This window comes from Protopterus annectens, chromosome 9.part0, assembly GCF_019279795.1.
Source record: "Protopterus annectens isolate FY-2018-M chromosome 9.part0, PAN1.0, whole genome shotgun sequence".
Taxonomy (NCBI): Eukaryota; Metazoa; Chordata; order Ceratodontiformes; family Protopteridae; genus Protopterus; species Protopterus annectens.
In genome coordinates this window covers 1,008,264,127-1,008,283,660 of record NC_056743.1, presented here as the reverse complement: position 1 = coordinate 1,008,283,660, position 19,534 = coordinate 1,008,264,127, and the positions used below count along the sequence as shown (strand labels likewise).

General features: G+C 41.2%; 1 protein-coding gene across 1 annotated transcript in view; it reads right to left on the bottom strand.

Annotated features, from left to right (window-relative positions):
• FKBP11 (FKBP prolyl isomerase 11) overlaps window positions 1-19,534 on the bottom strand; it is a 259,267-nt gene that overhangs the window by 93,421 nt on the left and 146,312 nt on the right. The window contains exon 5 of the mRNA XM_044083794.1: window positions 13,995-14,065. Within this exon, the coding sequence (XP_043939729.1) occupies window positions 13,995-14,065 (71 nt within the window). The remainder of the gene's footprint in view (window positions 1-13,994; window positions 14,066-19,534) is intronic.

Genomic DNA, 19,534 nt, shown 5'->3' with positions numbered 1-19,534 from the left:
CAACTCTAGAATACTGAGATCTTCTGATAAACTCCTAAAAGTCACTAAGACCAACATTAGCTTTGAGGACACTCTCTTCTCTGACCAGATATCCAAAAATGGAATTCCATTCCCCAACACATTAGAGACACCACTAAAAATTCCAATTTCAAGTTACTTCTTAAGGAATACCTAATAAACAGCTGGCTGTGCTCCTGCACTATGCCAGGATGACCTTTCAATACTTGCTCTCTCCCCACCTTCTAATCCACAGTATACCTCTCCACTCCTAATCCACTCCCTGCTTTTCATTTTCCCTCTCCCTCTTATTAACCTTGGTATTTCTACTTTAAGCAATTTCTCTGTTTCCCCCTCCCTCTTATGTTAGCCCAGGTATTTCTACTCTACTCAGATCTGAAGGTCTGGTGATATCTGTCCTGTATTAGAATTGTAATAATGTTGTTTCACTGTAAAAAATACTGTAACTCTGAAATTCTTCCTGCTGAAGTAATGGTAACCAGAAAAAAGGGGGGGGGGGTCTTCCAAGAGAGAAACTTTAAGTCTACTGTGGCTGCTGGTTCGAAAGGGGAGTGAACCAGGGCCTGCAACATGACAGTCAAATCCCAAGGGGGAGTAAGATCCTTAATGGGAGGATGAAGTAAAAAGGTACCCCCCCTAAGGAAAGCTTTACAAAGTTTTAATGAAGTCTATGAAGAAGAGTTCTCCCCTAAGTGAAAGTTGGAAATAGCAGCCAACTGAACCTTAACCGCATAAAATGTAGCCCCAATATTAAAAAGGGAGGCCAAGAAATCCAGCATCGTAGGGATGGGGGCCAGTAAAGGAGGTCTATCTGTTTCTGTTGAGCCCATAAGGAAAACATTTTCCACTTACTCTTATAAATCTTCTTGCTGGAAGGTTTTTGGGCAGAAATCAATATCTTCTGGACAGGGGAGGAAAGCTTGGGGTGTCTGGTCATCATCGGAAGTGAAGAAACCATGTGGTTAGTTTCAGGCCTTGAAGGTCCGGGTGAGGGTGTCCCAAGGGGTGAGATAAAAGATCAGGAGCTGGATCCAGAGTTACCAAAGGGCAGATCAGATGAGACCAAAGATAGGTGAACCAGACTTGTCGAGGCCAAAAGGGGGCAATGAGAATGATTTTCCTCTTCAACCTGGATGCCTTCTGCAAAAACTTGGGAATTAGTGGCAGTGGGAGAAAGCAAAAAGTAGACTGGAGGCCAAGCATGGACTACAGCATCCCTTGGGAACTGTCCCTGGGAAGGGATTAAGGCAAAGTACCTGCTGCATTTGTTGCTGAAAGAGGATGTAAAGAATTCACAGCAGGGTTAACTCCATTTCTGGAAGATCATGTTTGGCATGAATTGGTTCACAGACCACTCATGAGACATCAGTAAGACTCAGCTGAGCCTGTCTACCAGAATGTTTGGCTCTCCCGGAAAGTGCATTGGCAATAGAAAGCAGTTGGTAGAGATCACCCACTGCCACACTCTCATAGCTTCTTCACACAGGGGTAAGACTTGGTGCCTCCCTGTTTGCTGATGTACCAGACTACCGACATGTTATCAGTCTGTACTGCAACAGTCCCTAGAGGGAGAAAGCTGTGCAGCTCTTGCAACGCCAAAATAACTGCTCTCATTCCTATGGTGCTGATATGCAAATTGGTCTCCATGGCCATTCACGTGCCTTGAACCATCTGACCCAGATAATGCCCCCCCACCCCATCTGGGAGGTGTCCATGGTCAGTGTGGCATTTGGGGAAGGAAGAATGAAGGGGCGTCCTTAAGTAAAGTCTGCAGAGTGAAGCCACAATAACGGGGATTCTTTCCATACTTCGGGAAAGTCTGATGGGAAGGCTTAGAGGATTCCTGCATACAGACCATTGTACTGCTAACGTCTATTGTAAGATTTTCATGTGAAGACATGCTGTGGGCAAAAGAGGTATTAAGGCCGCCATCGAGAAGAGAGCTCTGTGGACCAAGCTCACTCGGGAGTTTTGCATGGCTAGAATTTGTCTGACATAAAGACGCAGGCTCAATACTCAATCCACTGTCAGACAGGCCTGAGAAACTGTGGTGTTGAGTTGTGCTCCTATGAATTGTATCACTTGAACAGGTTCCAACTGGGATTTCTCGAAACTGAGGGTTATGCCGAGGTGAGGGGCCAGATATAAAAGGTAATCCCTGGCCTGAATAAGGCGATGCCTGGTTGGAGTGGTCAAGAGCCAGTCATCCAGACAGGGAAATACCTGGAATCCTTGCAGCCTGAGATGTGCTGCAACCACTGCCAAGCATTTGTTGAAAACCTTGGATGCTGTGGTGAGACCAAACGGGAGTGATCTGAATTGAAAATGACTGGCTCTCAGCCTGAAACAAAGAAGCCTTCTAGAACGCCTGTCCATCTTGATATAGTTATATGCATCCTTCAGGTCTACTGAGTACATCCAGTCATCCATCCTCAAAAGGGGTAGGATGGACTTAACCATCATCATCCTGAACTTCATGTTTTTTACTAATTTGTTCAGGGATATCAGGTCCAAAATGGGCCTCAAGTCCCTTGTCTTTTTGGGAACCAAAAAGAACCTCAAGTAAACACCAGATCCAACTTGGTGAGGAGGGGCCACCTGGATGACTTTTTTTGTAGCAATTTTGCGATTTCCATGGCTGCACCCTCCCTCTGATTGGATGGTACATCGGGGAGGATGGATTTATTTTCTTGGTGTCCCTAAAAAGGGAATGCAGTATCCTCTGGATATGATCCTTAGCATCCATCAATTGTTTGTAATGGTTTCCTAGGCTTTGGGGTGCAAGGAAAAGTGCCCCTGACTGCCTCCAGATGACAGCAGTCGGGCAACCATTCTGTAGCGCTGAAAGGGTCTGTCCGAGAAGGACTCTCAAGAACCTTGATTCTGTGGACCCCCTCACCTGTGTGGGTGGCATCCACCATTTGGTTATTTCACCCTCTGCCTCTGGGGGAAAATTCTCCCCAAGAATCCTGGAAAAGACACTGAGATTTCCTGAACCACATCTTTTTACTCCTATGGTTCCTGGAGTAGAACCTTTGTGGGGTAGAAAAAAGTATCCCAATGGCAGACAGGGTCTTCCCATCTTTCTCACTGCAGAAAAGTGTGTCTTGAACAGTGCGCCCAAACAAGGTTGATCTGTCTAAAGGCGCATTGAAAAAGGATGCCTTGAAAGGTTCCACAAAGTCACACAGCTGCATCCAGGCATGATGCCGCCTTATGGCAATGCCGGAACTGCCAGCCCTTGAGGCACCCTCTGCTGTATGGAATATCAACCTCATGGACGCATTGGCGAGGGATTGGAGGGTGGCCATTCTGGAGGAGAAGACCACCTGCTCCTCTGCAGACATGGACCCCAAGGTAGAACTAGAGAGTTCCATGACCACGTTCCTTTATAGCCTCGTAAATTGGGAAAGGTAGTTTAGCGCCCTCAAGGAGAAAATTACTGGGGTGTAAACTCTTTTACCAAGTTTTTCCAAAGCCCGAGGATGGACAGAGGAGCTCTCTTGGGCCAGCTCCTTTTTCGTGGCTGCTGCAACAACCACAGCATCAGCCGGAATACCCTTTGTCCATAAAGGTTTGTCCTGGGGAGCACTCAAGATTTTATCTGCATGCTTGGGGATGGGCTCTACTTTGTCTGGTTCCTTCCATGCCCTAGAAGACACCAACTCAATGAGAGGGTCTGCTGGTGGAAACACCCAGGATGTACATGGGCTGGGCCTGAAAGCCTCCAAAAGATCAGATTCCTCTGGGGAGGGGTTTTGGGAAGACCATCCACTTCTTTGGTGGTGGATTTCCAGGATGTCTCCAAAAGAGACATCATCAGGTGGAGATCTTGGGGACCCCTCCCCTTCCTCAAAATCAGTATCAGTGGTGACAGATTAATCTGGGGAATCAATGTGCCTCCTCTTCCACAGTCTCTTCCAAGGAATCTCTTCAGTGGGGTGCTCCGGGGAGGTGTCGGAAGGTATGTGGCGTTGTATAAATGGGACAGTCTGGAGGCTTCCTGGGGCTGGCTGTCCATGTGGTAGCAACAGACCTTGGAGACAGATTCAGTGGAGATGAGGGGAGGTTCTGCAGGGGTGAGAACTGAGGGTCTCCCAGAGTGGGAGAGAAACCTCTCCACCACTTCCAAGGCAGAAGGACTCCAGACTCCAGAGAACAGTCCCCCCTCGGGGCTGAGGCCACCGGAGCAGACAACCTTCAGGGGTCCTGGGCCTCCCACTCTGAAGGGGAAGTCGGAGCCAAGCTGTTGAATGCCAAAGCTTTGAGGGGAAGTGACAAATCCCAAAACTTCGGAGTCAAAGTCATCCCCCCAGAACGGATTTTGAGGCTACAGCTCCAAGACATACTCAGAACCGATGCTGTTGGTGCCGACCGCATTGGGGAGGTAGTCTGAAGTGAAGACATTATGACTGTTGGCTCTGACATCCCAGTTCCCAAGACCAATGGAACAACTCCAAACCACAAGTCAGATCAGAGAAGCAGCCAAGGGGTGGAACGGGGACTGTCTCATGGATCCAGAGAGAGCTAGAGCAGGCAATATGTCCATCTGAATCTGGGCTTTGAGGAATTGCCTCATCAACCTACCAATGTCCTTGCCCATAAGACTCTGAGAAGACCTGATGGAAGAAGAAGTGGGGGCAGGTCTGGACATCCTTTTAAGGGAGGTCTCCTGGAGTAGAGATCTCTGAATCAAGATGCTCGGCTCTGAGCTGGGAACCGAGTTCCGGGATGGAGAGGTGACAGACTGAACAGAGGAGGGCAGATCCAAATCCTTTGGTTCTGAGGATTTAGGTACCTTTTTAGCATGCTCCAACAGTGATGAAGGAGACTGGTCAAGTGAGCTTTTTCTGTGTTCCTGGGCCTCATTTGCTTCCAGGAGGGGGTCTGAGCCCCTAATGAAGGAAATGAAGAAGGGGATGAAGTAGGAATTAGCCCCATGAGAATCAATTTGTTGTGGTGATCTGCAAGCGCTAATGGGTAAAAGCCTGTGCAAATGGAACATACGTTGTTCAAATGGGTAGGCCTTAGACAATAGACACACTCCCTGTGGGCATCAGACAAGGGGATCTTATGCCCACAGGAAGTGCATTTCTTAAATCCTAGGGGCATGTCAGCCCAGTCAGATTTAGAATCGGACATCACAAATGAAGAGTTTTTTTTTTCTTTTAAGGGAAAATATAGAATGGGAAGAAAAGAGTGAGACAGACTATGGTGGATATAAACTGAACTACAACTACTAGACTAATTACAGAAAAGGATAGAACTTAAGAAAAAAACACTTGCTGCAAAATTTGGAATGAAAAAGGAGGAGGTGAAGAGCACCAACAACCTCGCTGCTTGTATGACATGTGGCAAACGACATCCAAGGCATTCTGGGGGGATGGGGCCATTATGGTTAGGGAGAAGGAGCTTGAGCTTCAAATCTCAAGCTTGTGAAGCAGCTGAGTTGGTTCTGAGGGTCAGAATGGAGACACACAGGTTAATGAACAAATGAAGATGACAACATCAGATCTCTCTCTCTGAGGCCTGCTTTTAAATGAGCTCTTATCTAGGTATCACATGCTACTATTTTTTGTTGTAAAAAAGATGCCAAGACATACAGCAACCTTTTTGACTGCCAGAAAGCTTTCTCTTTAACTTTTAAGCATGACTTCATGAACTTTAAACCTGCAGTATATGCTAGTTTTGGGGAAGCTATAAACTCTGTTTGCTAATAAAACTTTTACTTTCTTCATATGCCAGAATACTAAATATCAGTCAGTCTGATACACAGAATATACTGTTACCAGTGGTGACTGGTGACATCAAAGCAACTGCAGGACACTGCTGGAAGCAAATGAACTGGGAGGGGCTAACTGGAATCAAATAGGCTATAGTATGACAGGTCAATGAATGTTTAGCAGGGATACAACAGATTGGGGTCAGTCAGTTTCTTCTACAGAGTGCATCAGTACTCACTCAGTATCATCACTTTTAGTGTATATACCTCAGCTGAACAACTGATCGAATAAAAACAAATAGTAAGTTACATTACTATTTCAGTTTTATTCAAACAAATATTACTAAGCTATATCTATGACTGTTTAACTTATCAAATAACAGTGAGTTACAGTTTCATCTACAGACTGCTTCTATGTCCCCAATTACAGTCACTTTAATGGCAATAAAATAAATGAATACATACATAAATAATGCACATTTTAATACCTTTTCACTTGTTGCTGTCAAACACACAGAGCAACCCACTCTGTAACCCCTAACTGCATTCGTTCACATTCACACATACACACACAGATGTGCTCATCAATTACAGCCACATTAGTGACTCTCTACACCTTAGATGTCAGACTGTGATCAAATGAATAAATATATAAATAATATTGTTGTCAACTGCACACAGTAAACCCACTGCAAGTCACCCCAACCCACACACAAATGCACCCATCAACTAGAGCCCATGTATTGACTCTATATACCTTACGTGCCTGACTGTGATCAAATAAATGAAATAAACACATGACCAGTGTAATACATTTCATTTCACTGTTGTCAGAGTTATACAGTGCAATCCCAAGCATACAATTATATACACACACTACTACCAATTACAGCCACTTTGACTTTGTACACCTCAGATATCTGACTATGATCAATTTAACACCAAAAACTAATATATTAGCTCATTCCAGTCAGATACATGTAGGATAACCCACTCCAACCTCAACTTTAGCTTGCACCGACATATACAGATATTCCCAGAAGTTATAGCCTCTGTGTACATCAGATGTCTGACTGTGATCAAATGAATGAATTGCCACAGTAATTTATTTTAACATCCTGCTGTTAAGACACTGACTGTGCAATCCTTTATAAATCCCAAATATGTGAGTGTATATGCTCACACACAATAGTAAACAAACGCAAAAAAATACATATTGTCCTGCAGGTTGTTTCTTCTGCATTCAGACTTCACCAAGGACATCACAACTCTTGTTCTTTTACCATCACTCAGGCTGCTTTACCCACCAGTCATCTGACACGGGTCTATATTAGAACATCGAAGTTTCAGAACTTTGAATGTTCTAATATAGACCCCTATTCAGCAAAAGCTGAAAAGAGCGAAGTGACAGAAAACTGAATTCTTTTCTAGGGAATGAATTTGGTTGTCCACTCCTGTCGCTTTGCTATTTTCAGCACTGTGGTGGAAAGTTACGGGTCGGGTTCAGGTAAGTGTGCGATTGTGTGGACGTGAGGGTTAGGTGAGTTAGGGTTAGGGCGCGGGTCAAGTAAGTGTGTGAATGTGTGGACGTGAGGGTTAGGGCGTGGTAGGTGAGTTAGGGTTAGGGCGCAGGTGAGGTGTGTGTGTGCGATAGTAATGGACCTTAGGGTTAGGGTTTGGGTTAAGGTAAGTAGGTAGATAGTGGTGTATGTACAGTTTAGTGTAGGGTCAGAGGTAAGATTTTAGGTGTATGTGTGTGGATTGCTGTTTGTTTGGTGTGCTTGTGTTGTGTGTATGTGTTTTGGAACAGCAAATTCTTTCCCTAGGATAAAATTTGCTATTCTGTATGTTCGATGTTTTCAGCGTTCGCTGAACAGGGGTCAATATTAGAACATTCAAAGTTCTGAAACTTCGATGTTCTAATATAGACCCTCCGACACCGTCTATGACAATGGGAAATGGTTGCTCACTATCTCATGTAGTAGCCCAACCAGCCCCCACTGAAGTGCTACTTCTGTCCCTCCAAAATTGCAAGAGGACTTGTAATATGGCATAATCACCTTCTTCTCTATTTGGGTGATTTTTTAAATGCTAGTGTCAAGTTACACTCCCCAAAAAGAAATATCAATAAGTCAACAAATAAATTTCGTTTAAAAAAAAAACATGTTTTCATTTAGGAGCAACACCCCAGCAACCAGTATCATCAGCTGACCATAAATGCTATTAACATGACAAAAAGTACTCAACCTCAACTGTAATATTCTTTTTATATATTATTGGATCAAGCCACTTCCTGCTCTAATTCCACTCTTAACTCATTCCCTCCAATGGAGCTCTGGAAGTTTGCACTGTCAACTTCCAGTAGGTGGAGCCTAAGCTTTTTGATAGAATCAAATTATGCCCTCACATTCAGAGCCGGCCTGAGCTGAAATGGTGCCCTAGGCGAAGTAGTGCTTCGGTGCCCCTTAAGCCCCACCCACACTATACTCACGAAACACCCACAAGTAGGTCACTTCCCATGAAAGCCACTCAAGTTATTTCCATCATGAAAATCAGTAAATGCTTTGTCATACTATAGAAAAAATATACCATGTAGTCATAGCTCTCAACCTTCCATCTCCAAAATGAGGAACACTAGGCCTCATAATGTGCAACAAATGGGCAAAATGTGGAACACATAACAGCTTACTAAACTTCAACTAGGAAGGTCATATGATGGTTAAAATATGCTATTACTTATAAAAAGCAATTTTAATGAATTAATATGATTCCTTTCTATTTATTATGCATATCAGTTAAAAAAATCATAACACTGAATGTGTGACAGACCCTTTCAATGTGGAACTTCAAGGAATATGAACTTTTTAAGACTCCATATTAGGTACATCCCTCATAATGTAGTAAACTTGAGAGGTATGCATGCAATGCAGTTAAAACTATTAGACATTACATAAAGTACTATGTTCCCTGATGTGTGGTTTATGCTCTGGACAGGCCAACCATCATAAAGAGAAGGCAGAACACAATTTTGATATAAACAGATATGGAAATCAGCTCAACAAACATTGGCAAAAGCAAAGTAAGACTTAACTATTATGACACTAAATATTTGCAAAGCAGCAGATGCAATGCTTAACACTGACCTTGTCTTTAACTGTTTCTGCTACCTTCATTACAAAAATTACAATCATCCTATATGTGCAAAAGTACTATAATGAGATTAAATATTACCTACCCATCAGTATACATATTTATACTATATATTATGTTATAAAGTTATAATCACCCTGTGTGCACCAAAATGCTATAATGTGATAACTATTACAACTGCCAAGCCATGAACAAAAGTAATTCTGTTCTATCTGCTCTAACAATACAGTGCATTATGGCAGTGTGTATTAAATCACATCTTAGCTAAGGGTTCAGTTTTTTTATGATTTTCAAAGGAACTGTCTCTAGTGAATGTTTGAGATTCACACTGCCTAAGTACTGCATGTCTTTTAATCTTTACATTTATATTTATATTGACAGTTTGCTTTATTTACTTCCACTATGAGTCCTCTCATTACAAATCATAAAAAAACAACTTGCTGAGCTAAATGCCTTAATGGACCAACCACATGAAAAAATTAAATGTAAGGTTTTTTTTGCAGGGGAACAAGCACCCCTTTCCTCACAAGTTCTGAACGTACATATCCACATCTCCACAATCACACAAATGTGAAGAAGAGAGAAATATTCCAAAAGAAAGGAATAATTTTGGTGCATGCTTAGACACTCCTATGGAAAACAATGATTGTTGACTTTAATAGTGAAAACTGGGCAACCACTGTAACATTCTTATTTCACCTAACCCCGTTATCATAGGAGTAGTCTAGGATATGCATAAAATCTATGCTGCCCCAAGCTGCAGTATGCACTGCTTAGTGGGCATTCATTACTAACTGTATTGCAAACATGAAAACAAACAATTTCTCCCTGCTCCTAACACATACAGATTTATTGATGTTCTTATTTATTTTATTTTGCTCATTTGTTTGCTTGCATTTCTTTTCTAAGGACATCAGACTGAGTATTAAATAATCCCTTTTCAATGGAGGCCCATGCAGATAAACTACAGAACTCTCAGAAATAAAATAAAATCTATAACATGGCTAGCAAAGAAAAATAATTGCATTAAAACTTCAAAGTTCTGACTATGCCTAAGGCCGGTCGTGCCCCATGCCTCCACTGAAAATATTTTTTGCCGAGTCAGATAATTATGGTCAACAAATGATAATAATAAATAAGTAAATAAATAAAATTGAGTGTCTTATAGACTTTAAAGGGGAGATCTCGCTCTTGCTTACCATGCCATTAGAGATCAAGCTGTCCTGGACCTCCTGCACCTTTGCAAGTTCAATAGCTGTACCATAAACTTATATTTTTATTTTTGGACTACACGATCATATTCCTGTGGATTTTTTCAAGACAAGAACCAATACAATAGGTAAAGTGAAAGTTTCTCTCTACAGTATGTAGACTTTTCTCTTTATTTATAACAAAACTAGAAACAGGGACCTAAATCTTCACCAACAGATAAATAAAACATGGTGGAAGAAGAGATTTTTAACCCAGCACCTCCCAAACCTATGGGATAAACTTCCTGTGCATGTTATGCAATGCAACTTGCTATCTTCCCTTAAGCATAACCAAGATAACTGGATCGGTATCCACAAATTTACTGTAGGCAACTGACTGGTATGCTCACTCCCCACTGAAAGGAAGTGCAACCTGAAAGAGGGCACTGAGCAAGGTTTAAATGTTCATAAGACTCAATAACCTTGTAACATATATCAATGTATGAAACAGCACTGTTTGATTGTTCTGCTGGGCATGTTATGTACTATCAGTCTACCATGGAAGTTGAAGGTACACTGCTTGGTACTCTATTATTCTTCCTGGAGCAGTGACCCTTTAGCTGTGAATATACTCAACATAACAGTAGATGTTCAAACAGTACACTGCTGCAGGACAGCCTGCCTTCATCTATCCCCCTGGGGTTATACTTAACACTTGGTCTAATAGCTTCATGTCTAGTTAGTTCAGTATCAGACAGAGTATATATCTACAGCTGGAGGTTTGATATAATATGTTGTTACAGTAGAAATTGTTACATTTTTACTGGTTTGTTTTCCTTGCTATGATTCATCCTTTTAAAGCTTTTTTAGGCTTCTCCAACAGCACTTGTTGGTATGAACGCTCTACTTTACAGCTACTGGGCAACAGAAAAAGAAATGAGATGTGTGCAATGTATGTTTGTTTATAGTCTATTTCCATCTTATGGTTATTACAAGAGAATGCAGACATGCACATTTTCTGGATGTATAACTTCTTAAATAGATCAGGACAAGTCACTGATGTTCACCTATGGGAATATACTAGACTTGTTTATATATCTAATTGTACAGTGTGAACGCTAACAAAATCACATTTTCTTTTTCAAGGGGAAGAGCAGTGCTCTCAGACTGAGCCAGATTCCATGTGGATCAATGGTTTACCATGTTTAACAAATACAAATAAGAAATACAAAAACATGGTGTAGGTCATACCTTCCAAGTTTAGACTAATTTGAAGTATCTAAAGATGACTAGATGGTCTACGTCTGCTTTCATGGGTTAATGGAAGCAGAACTGCTCTCCTGAGTGCAAACTGAACTGTACATATGTTGCTGTTATTTGGTTTTCTTCTAGCTCCTAAAACTATCTGCACTGTAAGAAGAATGTAAATTTACAGGGTCCAAATATATTTTAAAGTATACTCTCATTCATACTCTGTGGTGCTCTGCAAGTCCACAGATACTGTACAGCATCTGATTCTAGTGTGCATTTTAGTTTTATTCTCAAGTTTATGTGCCACTCATAATACCTACTTGTCAGACATTCTGTCATATATGGGGGAGAAAAAAAGATTAAGGGCATAGCTCTCACCAATCAGGGACTAATCTCAGCAGAATCAGGGACACTTAAAATATTAGTACTATTAACTAAGTTAATTGACAGAATACGAGAATACCAGTTAATATGCACTTTCTGAAGTAAGAGAAATCTATAACTCTGTTGTCATTATTAAGTGTAATTCACCACCTTTTCTACAAAAGTTACCAGTTTTAGGAGGATTTAAGAGGGACAGAGCTAAAATTTGAGTCAAAATCAGGGTCGGAGGTTAACAGCACAAAGACGTTTACAATAACCACTTATCTAAGAAATGCAGTACAACAGACACTGCAAGCCAAACAGAAACACTAAGCAAAATAAACAACAATAAAACATAAAAAATGGATATTACTAATGCACTTCATTCTACCACCTACATTTTGACAAAAGTCATGGTCAAAAAAGCATGGAAAAGACTCTGTGACCAAACCCCATAAGCAGACACAAGCAAACTACACTTTCACAAACTCTTGCATGCCTTTGCTACAACGTTATGGACTGTCAAGTTTTATACTGGTATTCAGTACTACATGCATTGTTCCTCAAAGCTCACACCTTACTCATTGTTCAGCTACATCACTTTTAATTTCCAGCTTGGAACATGAAAAAAAATCTAAGTAAAGCAACACAATAAAACGTATAATATATAATGTAACTCTAAACTAAACATATTAAGCCTGAATACACTATCGTCAAAATCAAAAAGATCCTCATACTGTTTGGTACCTCTGCAGTACTTTTTTCACAGCTAGGCAAAAAAGAGGAAATGACGTTCTCAACAGAATGTAAACTGTTGTTATAAATCATGGTAATGGAGTTATTAGAGCTGTGGCTCAAATTCAGGTAAAGATGGTGTTGGCTGAAGGGCTCCAGACTGTGCATATTTGAGGGATGGACTATGGAATTGGGGGGGGGGGGGCAAAACTTGCAGTACAGTTAGGACAAACAGGGTGCCAAGTTGAATAGAACTAATTAAAACAAATAAGTAAATAATAAAAATTGTGCCCTTTATGAGGCCGGCCTGTATGGCGCCCTAGGCGGTTGCCTAAGGCCGGCCGTGCTCACATTTCAAGAAATTTTCATATCTCTGGAACCCTAGGGCTACTAAAATAGTGTAAAGGGCAAACTTTTCAGCATAAACTATTTTCATAGTGATGATATTCTTTAGGCTCTAGATCTTAAACTGGATTTTATAAATCACAGAAAACACATTAAGTATTAATTTCCTAATATTTTGAAAATTACTTCAAATATCTCACCCACCACTCACGTTACATACAAACTGTCAACAGCATTTTGTTCATCTAGTTTCATATGAGGCTAAGCAGTTCTGTCTGTGCTACTTAATTGTCAAGGTTTTTAGAAAACATGAAGTATATGCAAATATAAATAAATATATGAACAATTAATATTCCTTTACCTGTACTAGATGGAGATCAAATAATACAGTTGTGTTTGCAATTGTGTAAGCTTTAAAATGCAATCTTTTAATACTTTTTTGGAATTATTAATACAAATATGAACAAGCAATATTTGACACCTAAAGGCATTAACAGGATGTAACTGCAGAAATATCAAGAGGTGTTATTTGACTATAATGAGTTAAAATACTGTTCTAGACTATTTACATATGTCACACCAACACAACTGTTACCTTATTTTTTTTTATCAAAATGCTTACTATTATTTACATACGTTAATTTGGTTTATAAACTCAGATGGCACATTCTGACTAGACGGGCAGCTACTGGCAGAATGGACCCTTGCATGCAGCAGTACCATTAACAAATTCTACATGTTTTCATATTCTAGGTAGTCTGAAATCACCTTAAGGCTACTTGTAATACATTATTGCAGTGCCTCATAGTGGTGAAACAAAGTATTTGTTAGTCTAGTTCAGCATATACTATACACACAAAACATTACTATAACAGGAGTAATATTTGATTTCCTTCTATTGCAACAGTCGGACATCTCTTTCTTCCTGTTCTGATACCTCTTGTTGTTCCATTCCTTCTTGTCATAATAGTCCTAACTGCTCCCTTTCTCTATCCAGGGATGCAAGACACATGAATGGCTGTCTTCACAGATAAAACTGCTTACCTAAAAAAAAAATGTTAAGTGCTATATGATCCAGTGCACATAGCCCTTTATTAGTTCCCCCAAGTGTCAGATGAGACTCAGGACTCGCACAAAAACATCAATAACTACATCAATAACTTGTATATGGTTCCAATACAGATACTCTGCTATAAAGCTGAATGTTAGACTTATCTTACCTGGAACTGTTGGAGGAAATCCTCGTTTACCATAAGCAAGATGAGGAGGGATGGTTACTTTCCTTTTCTCTCTACACAGAAAACAAAAACGTTTTATTTTTAGCTTCTTATATGAAACACTGCAACTTGCATAAAGCCTGGATGCATCATCTACTAAACAAGTCAATGAGACTTTACTCTAAAAGTAAATGCTTTATAGCCCTCTCCAAGTTGTTTGTTTGTTATTGGGAAGTAGACTGGAACACAACTCCATTTCCAGCTATGACCTGACTACAATGTATAGAACAAATAAATTAAGAGAAATTCTACACTTCAGATACTTTCAGAGAGAAGTTCAAAGTAAAGACTTATACATTTACCACCAGTAAAAAAGCGATGAAAATCATTTATTATAACATTAATGCAGTAGTAGTAGTAGTTCTATATAAAACAGTGAACACTTTCACATTAATCAAACTTTACAATAAACTGTGGAGCAGAATACTTGCAAGATGAAGAAAGTGCTTACAGTGGTCTCCCTTAAGAAAAGCAAATACTGCTTAATGGTGGACAAAAAAGCTATTCTGGTGGTACTAGAGAATGCTTTCCATAGTATGGGACTTTATATGGAAAAGGCTTTTACTACCACAATGCAGCAAGACAGAATGTATGGTTAAGGCACACTAGGAGACAGCCAAGGAATGTGAAGATAAGTTGCCGTGAAGAAGGAGATGGGAGATTTCTCCACTTATACACCTCATAAAATATCAGTGTCAGTGTACAAGGAAGCAGCAGAAAGTCTCTTTTGATGAAAACACATCAATAAATAATGAACAGTTGTATAGAACTTGTATAGAGATATGACTTATATACACACCCACAGACACTCATGGAGAAGGCTGGCACAGGTTTACTAGCTATGCCCCCTTCTGCCCAGACTATAAGGTAGTTATCACTACCACCAGCCAGCACTTTATCAGCTACTATAAGAACCTTTCCAAAGGGTGACCAATCCTACTGTGTGATGTTACTATTATGCAAATGGTAAGTATTACCAAGACTTTCAAGGCTATTGGAGTGGCCTATACAGTGTCACCAACTACTCTAAGAGTTTAAACATCTCTAAACAAACCAGCCATAATTAAAAAGTTTGAATATATTTAATAATAAATGATAAAAGAACAAGACAATACACTCAGCTCAACGCAGTGAATACAGAGTTCAGAATCACAGGAAATATTTTAAAACAACATTGCAGGATAGTCTCAAATAAATACAGAAAACATCTAATAGTACAGTTTTGTACCTACCATAAATGTAGATGTTCGAATTTATACACTGCTGCAGTCATTACACTTGGGTTATCCTGCCGTCAGGCGATTCCCCAGTCGGCCTGAGTTCCAAAGTCTTGGTCTGGCGTCGGTTGCTGTCGCCTCCTCCCTGACGTCAGTGCGACAGGGGTATATAAGATGTAGCCGCCATTTTCTTCAGTTTTTCTTGCCCCAGATGTCAGGTGCCCCCAAAAAAGTAGGCAATTCAAATTGCTAATAAAACATACATAAGAAAAGCAAACAATAACTTTCAGATACCAGAAAATACTCCCCATAGGTAGTAAAGGATAGAAGACATAGGTATGTACCAGCAAGTAAGAGGGGAAGGAGGGAGGGTAACCTGGACTGCAGCAGTGTATACACTCGAGCATCTACATTTATGGTAGGTACAAAACTGTACTATGTTCATCGTGTTACACTGCTGCAGTCATTACACTTGGGTAGAATCCCAAAGCTGAGGTAGGGTGGCTGGTACTATAAGGCATTAGGGGTGGCTATAAGGCCCTGCAGCACTGCAGTGGTGAAGCCAGCTCTGGATTTAGAGTATAGAGGCAGATGGTAGTGCTTGGTGAAGGTATGTACAGAACTCCAAGTTGCTGCTTCCAAAATGTCCTTGGTAGGTACTCCTCTGAGGTAGGCCATTGAAGTGGCTGTTGCCCTGGTGGAGTGAGATCTAATGCTGTTAGGTACAGGTTTCCCATGGTGTGTATAGTAGAAACGTATACAGTGTCCTATCCATTTTGAAATAGTCTGTTTTGAAATGGCTTTTCCCTGTGCTGCTGCAGCATATGCTACCAATAATTGCTCAGATTTTCTGAAAGCTTTGGTTTTGTCCAAGTAGAAGTGTAACTGCCTGTGTATGTCCAAAGAATGCAGTAGTCTCTCCCCTTTATTCTGTGGATTTGGATAAAAAGTTGGCAAGTGAATAGTTTGGTTTAGAGTCAAACATGATACCACCTTTGGCATAAACATAGGGTTATAGTTCCTAAAGACACCCTGTCTTGGTGGAAAACGATGAAAGGTTCCACTGCCATTAGTGCCTGTAATTCTGAAACTCTTCGTGCTGATGTTATTGCCAGGAGTAGAGCAGTTTTCCAAGAGATATATTTCAAATCTGCTGTGTTAGCTGGCTCAAAAGGAGGTAAAGTTAATTTTTCCAACACGAAGTTGAGGTCCCAAGTTGGAGTAGGTGCTCTACGGGGCGGTCTTATGTTTTTAGCCCCTCTGAGGTACTGTTTTAGCAAAGGATTAGAGAAAATTGGTGGATCAGTGTTGTAATGAGCAGACATGGCAAAGGCGTGAATCTTGATAGATGAAAAGGAGAGGCCTTTGTCCAGCATCTCAGTTAAATATTGTAGTATCTGAGGAATATTTGGGACAAGAGGGTCAAGGGTGTGAGCCTGGTTCCAGGCACAGAATCTCTTCCATTTATCCGAATAGGCTTTCCTGGTACTAGGCCTTCTGGCCTCCAGAATGATATCCATAACAGCTTTGGAGAGAGGCAATGCTTGCTTGACTAAGGAATCTTCCATGCAACCAGGTTTAAAGTCTTTAGCTGGCTGTGAAGTATCTGATTGTTGTGTTGAGTCAGCAGATGTGGTATTTGAGGCAAAATCCAGGGTGGTCCTTGTGCTAAGTTCTTCAAGATTGGGTACCAGTACTGGCGTGGCCAGTCTTGTGCAATCAGGATCATCTTTGGCTCTTCCTGCCTGGGTTTTATGAGTACCTTTGGAAGGAGAGGCAGTGGTGGGAAAGCATATACTTGTAGGTTTTTCCAGCTGAATGAGAGGGCATCCACTTTCCATGCTTGTGGATGGTAAGTCATTGTGAAGAATTTCTGTAGCTGGCAGTTCATTGGGGATGCAAACAGATCTATGTCCGGGCTCCACCATTTCTGTGTTATCATTCTGAATATTTGTGGATTCAATTCCCATTCGTGGGGATCCATGATGTTTCTGCTTAAGACGTCTGCCAGTGTGTTTTTCTCTCCTGGCAGGAATTGTGCTTGCAGATGAACTTGATAGTTTAGAGCTGTGTTCCACAAGGTCATGGCTTGTCTGCAGAGGGGATAAGAGTGAGTGCCCCCTTGCTTGTTTATGTACCACATAACTGTGGTGTTGTCTGTCTTTAGTAGTAGTTGTCCTGGATGTAGCAGGTCCTTGAAGGCTATAAGGGCATTTTGTACAGCTAGCATCTCGTTTTGATTGATGTGAAGATGCCTTTGTTCTGCGGGCCACTTGCCCTGAATACATTTTCCTGCCATGTATGCTCCCCAGATGTAATCCGATGCATCTGTTGTCAGTGTTTGCCTGGCTGTGGGTTGAGTGAAAGGCTGTCCCTCGTTGAGGTGACAAGCTTGAGCCCACCATCGAAACTCCTGTTGAAGGCAAGGAATTAGTGGTATAACTGTTTCCAAACTTTGACAGTGTTGAGACCAGACACTCTTTAGGTACCATTGTAGTTTCCTCATATGCAGCCTGGCATATGGAATTAGTAGTATGCAAGATGCCATGTAACCCAAGGCCTGCAGAATTTTTCTTGCAGGGAGCTGGGTTCTTATTGCCATCAATTGAAAATATTGAGTCAGATGTCCTTGCTTGTCTGGCGTGAGACAGTGAGGGCACTAGTTTTGATTTCTTTTCGTTTACTGTGTACCCTAGGCAACTTAATAATTGTTTTACAAATGCCAGATGATTTAGAAGAATGTCCTTGCTCTCTGCTTGAATCAGGAAGACGTCCAGGTACGGATAAATTTGAATTCCTTTCCGTCTGCAAAATGCAATTACTGGTGCCAGGCACTTTGTGAAGACCCTGGGCGCAGTAGATAAGCCAAAGGGCAGTGCAGAGAATTGATAGTGCATTGAACCAGCTATGAATCTGAGGTATCTTCTGTAGTTTTGTCTGATATGGACATGCAGGTATGCCTCCTTGAGGTCCAAGGTTACGAGCCAAGCTTTCTTGCCCAGCATGGGAAGAAGCTGCTGTAGTGTCAACATTTTGAATTTCGGAACATCCAGGTAAGTGTTTAGGGAAGAAAGATCCAGAATGGGCCTCCAGGCTTTGTCCTTTCTGGGAACTAGAAAGAGTCTTGAGTAAAATCCTTGTCCTTGCTCCTGTGGTGGTACCTTTTGAATAGCTCTCATGTCCATGAGTGCTGTAATTTGTTTTTGAGCCTCTGCCCATTGATTTGGTGGTAGGTTTGGCATTCCTTTTAACCTTAGCAGAGTGTGGAAGTGGAACCTGTAACCTTGAGATACAATGTTGAGAACCCATTTGTCTTTGGTGATCATAAGCCAATTGTGATAGAAAAGTGCCAGTTTTCCTCCCAAGGGGGCTGCCAAGAGATAGCTGTTTGGCAGCTGTAGTGGGAAGTCACTGGGGCTGTTTTTTATAAGGTTGGGGCCTGTCTTCCCCTTCTTTCCGGCCTGATGCACCCCATTGTCGAGGCCTGTAAGAACCTCGTGGTTGACCTCTACCTCTTGGACATCTGTATCTGCCCCTTTGAGGTCTGTCTGAAACTGGAAAGGACCAGTTCTTTGTTGGCCAATTTCTGCTAAATCGAGGAGGCTGAACCTGTAAGAAATCCTTCACCGTTTGCATAGATTTTGCCTTATCCTCCATTTTCTTTAATACCTCTTCTGCCTTAACTCCAGATAACACATCCTGCTGCAAAGGTGCATCCAATAGTTTTGCTTTAACATGATCTGGTAACGTATGTTCTTTTAACCAAGCATTTCTTCTAATGACAGAACCTGTAACTGCTGCTGTACAGGAGGCCTCTAAATAATCAAAACCACATTGCAAAGTGTGTTTTCCCACTTGTTCAGCTGCATGCAATAAATCCTGCATTTCCTTTAAATTAGGAGGATCTGAATCTGGAAGCATTTTTTGTTTCAACTGAGACATCAAAAATTGCTGATATTTTAACATGTGAAACTGGCAATTTAAGGCCCTAATTGCTAAAGTTGCAGACGTATATACTTTCTTCCCCCATCTGTCTAGTGCTCTTGAATCTATGTCAGAGGGGACTGGATTCTTTGCTGATGAGGCCTTAACCCCTTTGGGTCCCTGAGAAATAGTTTCAGGGTCAGCAACAGGGCTTTACTAATGAAATTTATGTGAGTCAGGGACTCTGTAGTATCTGTCAGGTTTAACAGGGGCTGGAGGTAAGGAATCAGGATTTAAGCTGGATTCAGTATACACATCATCCACAATATCTAACACTGGCGG